A 6,000-nucleotide genomic window follows, 5' to 3' on the forward strand; every position below is an offset into this window, starting at 1 on the left:
GTTCAGTTGGGGCCCCAAGCGAAATACCAAAGGGGTAAACATTTGAAGGAAATTTGTCACTACTGTACGTAGTAAAGCGTGAGCTTTTATTCGCCATCCAGGGGCCTGAGGGGCGGGCCCCAAGCGGCTGCCTGCCTAGCCTGGTGACACGATGTGCCTCTGCTGAAGGCTACACAGCCGAGGGAGCCAGGGAGAAGTGGTGGCAACAGCAGCGGTGGAGGTAGCGGTAGTGGTGGTGGTGGTGGTGAGCTGGTGACAGAATTATTAAGCCAGACAGAGCCGTGCTGTTCCTTAAAGAGGAGTGTTCCCTCGACATCCACTCTGAATTAGCTTCTGTTTATGTGAGGAGAGGAGCAATTCAGTTTTTTTCCCTTCCTTTTCTCTTTCTTTCTTTGTTCTTCCACTCTTGAGTTAAATGGACAAAGACGTTACTGGCAACATGCTTTAGGGAGCCAAAGCAATGCGCTTCTGGCTAGATCTGCTGTTGTTGGCTACATTAGTGCTACCTTCTCTCGAGATTTAACACGCTAACATGCAAGTTTAAGGTGCTAAAATGTGAGTTTAAGGTGCTAAAATGCTGTGTGCATGGATGTGTGACCGCAGTATGGGCCTGTTCATACGCTAGGTTTGTTAAACTATGTGGACTTAGCCATGTTCTTGGAATACTCTCTAGGGTCCCTACTAAACATTTGATCATCTCTCTCTCTCTCTCTCTCTCTCTCTCTCTCTCTCTCTCTCTCTCTCTCTCTCTCTCTCTTGACCTATCTGTGTGATCCTGCCATCCATCTCTCTGTGTATCCATATGTATGCCTCCCACACTCTGATCTTTGGTGTGATGTGCCTTTTTTCAGTTGAGCTCCCACCTACTAACTACACTGTACTGTACTCTCTCTCTCTCCCACTTCCTCTCTCTCTCTCCCACTTCCCGAAGCTGCCTGGTCAAATCTTTTCCAAGCGCTCCTACGCAAAGAAATGTTTTCGTTTTCATGTGCTTTTGATCAATCCTACTCACATTTAATTTCGTTCAATAGCTTTTAAAACCAGTGTTAGAATGTTTCATCTAAATCCTATCCTCTTACTCCTTTCTCCTCTCACCTCCCTCTTTATTCATGACTTTCTCATTACTTCTTCGGATCTCAGATCTGTTCTCTAGCATGTTTTTCTCCCTTCATCTGTGCCTTACAGGCATTATAAAGGATTTTTTTTTTTTACCATTTTGGACCGTCCATGTGGTCAAATGACACATTACGTATCGTTGTGCGACAAAAAACCTAGAGTATATAGTGCGTCTAACTTTTTGTATTTCTTTCTCCCTTATTTGTCCGCACACATCATCACCAACTATCCCTTTGTTGTGCTGTATAAACCTCTTATTTGATGTGTTGTCCACATGGTCATACAGGCAGATTCCATCCAGGACTGACACTAAGGTTAGCCTGGTGATTCCATCCTATGTACTTCCACCCAAAAGATTTTGGCTCCGCACATAGTCTGGCCAAACCCTCTTAGATCGGTTCGCTCACTGTTCCGCCAGTCCAGTGTTTCTCAACCTTTTTTAGGCAAGGCACCCTTTCAATTCATGAAACATTTCAAGACAACCCAAACCAACAAGCCGCAACATGGCATTGCCTCTGATACCACAAAAGCTTAGAAAACACATTTGGAGACGTCACACGACCTACGTTTGAAGTTGCAGCTGACTGGTGCGACCTAAATTTACTTTATTGTGCGTAAACGGCAGATGAAAGATTCCACTGACTAAGCATTCATTTATTAATTTAGACAAATATGTATTACAGTACATAATTAATTTTCAGTTACGTTTCCGCAGCACCCCTGAGGGGGGCCTGCGGCACCCCAGGGTGCCCCGGCACCCTAGTTGAGAAACACTGTTCCGCCAGTCGACAAGCAGTTGAGAGTGGTGAACGCAGAACTCACCCGCGGAGTCCGTTACTGATTGGTTAGTTAAGGTAACACTATTCACACTTTTGTATTGTTATTTGTACGCCTTTGCAACACTATATCGTAAGAAACAATCATGTTCATAAAGCACAAGTAAAAGAAGAACTCACTGTTGCTGCTCATCGATTTATTGAACACAACGTTGCAACCTCGTCAGGTGTATACAATAAATCAATAAATCGGAGAGCAGCAACAGAGTGCAGATTTTTCTTTCCTCTTTTATGCACGTTTGTTTAATCCAGCACCTTTTTTACTGGATGTGCGCGCATCACTTACACTACCAATAAAGTACAAGTGCTCTCTCTCTCTCTGCTTCTCTCTCTCCCTCCTCTCCGCACCTCCCTCCCTCGCTCCATCTCTCCTTCTCTCTCTCCCCCCGTACCAGTCCTCTCTGCCCCTCAGCGGGCCTCCTCCTCCTCTGACGACCTGCCCGACTCTCGCCGGGCCCGCGCTACAGGTCGCGTCGGGCCTGACGATGGGCAGCAAGCCAACCCCGCTCCTGCCGGCCCCATCATCATCTTTCCACAGCCCTGCAGCCTCAGCAAGGGGGGGTGGGGGGTAGGGGGGGGCGGGCACGTGGGTGGAGTGTGTGTGTGTGTGGGAAAGTGTGTATGCGGGTGTGCGTAACTTTAAGTCTGTGTGTGTGTGTGCATGTGTGGGAAAGTGTGTGTGTGGGTGTTCGTAACTGTAAGTCTGAGTGTGCGTTTAAGTGGGTGTGCGGGTGTGTGTGTGTGTGTAAGAGTGTGTGTTTTTTATGGTAAGGTTGGGTTGGGGTGGGGGTGGATTCTAGTATTAAAGGGACTATCAAAGGGGTATCTACAGGAAGAAGGTTCCAGCACAAAGTCTGTAAATGTTGCCATTCACCCAGGTCATGGGTATAGTAATAGTTATAGTAATACGGTAACAGTTTACTTGAGGCCGGTGTCATACGTATGACATAACAGTGTCATAACGTTGTCATAATGCAGTCATGCATGTGTCATAAACATTATGTCAATATCGAAAATATATTATGACTTTGTCATTAAGTGAAATTCGGTTATGATAAAGACAGGCCTAACAATGTCCTGACCATAAAACGTTTATGACTCGTTCATGACTGTGTTGACACTATTGTGACACTATTGTGACACTATTGTGACACTATTGTGACACTGTTATGTCATACATATGACGCTGGTGTCAAGTAAAGTGTAACCATTAATAGTACTATTGTAATGGCAAAGACATAGTCTGGTGCTAGGTGGCAGCAGTTGGCTACTTGAGGATATAGTTCCCCTTCTTCATAGGAAGTCTTTTTCGATGGAATGATGAAAGGTCTTTAGCTTCAAATGCATTCATGTCCTTATCACTTAGCTTGGAAAGTTACTGCTTAGCAATCAGCTACCACAGACTTCAAGGAGCACTTCTGCCAATTTCAATATGCTGTTGTACTGCTCATGCTAAACTTGACTTGTCAGTACTCTGTGATGCTGCTTTTTTTTTGGCTCAGCCCTTTCCGAGATCTGAGAATGGAGGCAGCCTTTGTTAACATTAAAAACTTTCTTTACATAGGTCTACTGCAAATATTATCCCAAAAGGTATTGTTGTTTAAAGTTTTTTTTAAAAAAAATGTAAATAAACTCTGCCCCCATTACAATGACCAGAATCTCCGAAAAGGCTGAAGAAAAAAAAAAACACTCAGGTACTGACAAGTCCAGGGTAGTGTGAGGATTACAACTGCATGTCGAAATTGGCTGAAGTTATCCTTTAAGTTTGTGTAGCTCTTACTGGTTGAGTAACATAGCATTAGCAAATCATTTGAGACTACTACTGGGGGTAATGCGAAAATGGCTAAAATGTGTGCGTGTGATTCGAAGTGTTTGTCTTTGTGTGCCTGCATTCTAATGTAAAATGGTATGCTGTATGCCCACGAGACAGTGTGAGTGTACAGGTACGCGTAGACAAGCAACTGCATTCTACATGAGTACAGTATATGTGTGTGTGTGTGTGTGTGTGTGTGTGTGTGTGTGTGTGTGTGTGTGTGTGTGTGTGTGTGTGTGTGTGTGTGTGTGTGTGTGTGTGTGTGTGTGTGTGTGTGTGTGTGTGTGTGTGTGTGTGTGTGTGTCCTGCAGCTCTGTGCTAGTCTGCGATGTGATATACTTTCTGTATGTGCTTGCCTTGTGGGCAATGCACTCATAAAATGTGTGCACATTGCAATCTATAAGTGTGAATCTCAAATTGTGTTGAATGAAACACAGCTAAAGAAGCAAAGATTCCTGAAGCTGAAAATAAGCCTCATAGTTTTCTTGTGTGTGTTTGTGAACCTCTGACTGCTACATCATTCCGTATCCATGGATACAGCAATCACTTCCTACACTGTATCCCTTGGTTACCGTACCACAACAAAGAGCAACATGGCACAGATGCCACACGATAGGTCGACTTTCCAATCATGCTTGTATGTGACACACAACACGGCAAAACAAACAATGGCTATGGCTGGACGGGGCGAAAAAAATAATAAACCCTTCGTCCAGTTGCAAGCTCACACACTTTATACAGTATGTGTGTGTCAACTTCATGGTTGTGGCCTTGACAGTGTGTTTGTGTTTGGCTACCTATGGCAGGCCGCATGCTTGATTCTGTATGGTTGAGTGGTTTAAGTAATGGGGGTGGAGAGAGAGAGAGCGAGAGAGCGAGAGAGAGAGAGAGAGAGAGAGAGAGAGAGAGCGAGAGAGAGAGAGAGAGCGAGAGAACAAGAGAGAGCAAGAGAGAGCAAGAGAGAGCGAGAGAGAGCGAGAGAAAGGAGGAGAGGTATTCTAAAGGTTGTTGGTGGTTGTAGGTTGTAGTAACTGCGAGGACAGGTGGTGGTGGTAGAGGTGGTGGTAGAGGTGGTGGTGGTGGTGGTGGTGGTGTTTGGGGTAAAGGGGGCGGGCCCACTCTGACATACCTTCCTGAGCAAGAGCAGCAGTGCTGGTGGTGGCAGCAGCAGGGCTGGTATGCTGCCGGCCCACTATTGGACAGAGAGGCATTGAGTTGGGAGGAGCTATGCAAATGAAGTAGAACCCTGGGAGCACTGGAACAACTGGTAACCCCTGAGAACAACTCGACCGCTTCTAGAAGGTTCTCCAAGCTTCCACATTATTATTTTTTCGGAATATGATTGCTAGGATTCTATTTTTAAACTGTCCTTTGTTTCCCGAACACACTTATGCTTGTGCTGTGATTCTGTTCACTGTTTCGTCGCTGATACATTCTAAAGTTAAAGATGGTGTTCATTAAACAACTTCCCATGAAAAACAAAAACAACAACAACAAAAACGATAATTTGCACCCTGAACGTTGAAAGTTATTGTAAAGAGGAAAAGATTAACAAGGCAGGAAACATCTGAAAAACAATCAAGCAACAAGGTTATGAGAGACACAGCAAGGGGACACTGGCAGACAAAGAGACATCCTAGGAGTGGGTATTAGGAACCTTAAGGGAACCGCAAGTTATAATTACACACAAAATATATGCAGACAGACGATTTCATTCCCTCCCAACCCCAGAGCAATTTCACCTCGACCACCTCATTTCACATCAGCAGCCCATTCCCAGAGTAAAAAAATAATCCAGACGGCTTCTTCTGTCTGGAGACAGACCACTCTAGACTCTCCCAGACCTTTTGACATCAGGTACCATGCTCTAAACTTTAACACAGGATATTAGTCCTTAAATCACAGTAAGAATAACCATTTACAGGGGAGTAGCAGCACATTTTTGGGCCCTATGTGACGTCAGCTCTAATGGACCAAGTCTAATGGATCAAGTTTGCTTAGACATATTGGGACCTACAGAAAATAACCATGCATCCCAGAACTGAACCGCTAACACATTGATAGCAACTCCTTTGAGGCTATGTGTAACGATAAGCAGGGATTTAAATTAACTTTTTTTTCATCAGCAGCCAAATGGCTAATGGATGTTCATCTTACTAGCCAAACACACACCGCCATAATGGGTCAGAGTGGCCAGTAAGTTGGTCTTTTCCACCAGCCAAACTCAAATTTCAC

The 6,000-nt window shown here is 44.7% G+C and overlaps 1 protein-coding gene across 10 annotated transcripts in view; it reads right to left on the reverse strand.

Annotated features, from left to right (window-relative positions):
* Positions 1–6,000, reverse strand: part of camk2g1 (calcium/calmodulin-dependent protein kinase (CaM kinase) II gamma 1) — a 172,911-nt gene that overhangs the window by 35,033 nt on the left and 131,878 nt on the right. For 6 of the 10 annotated variants that reach the window (XM_063220683.1, XM_063220682.1, XM_063220678.1 and 3 more), the window contains exon 13: positions 4,895–4,957. The exons of the other annotated variants lie outside the window; for them this stretch is intronic. In XM_063220683.1, the coding sequence (XP_063076753.1) occupies positions 4,895–4,957 (63 nt within the window). The remainder of the gene's footprint in view (positions 1–4,894; positions 4,958–6,000) is intronic. 10 annotated transcript variants of the gene reach the window in all.

This window comes from Engraulis encrasicolus, chromosome 17, assembly GCF_034702125.1.
Source record: "Engraulis encrasicolus isolate BLACKSEA-1 chromosome 17, IST_EnEncr_1.0, whole genome shotgun sequence".
NCBI lineage: Eukaryota > Metazoa > Chordata > Actinopteri > Clupeiformes > Engraulidae > Engraulis > Engraulis encrasicolus.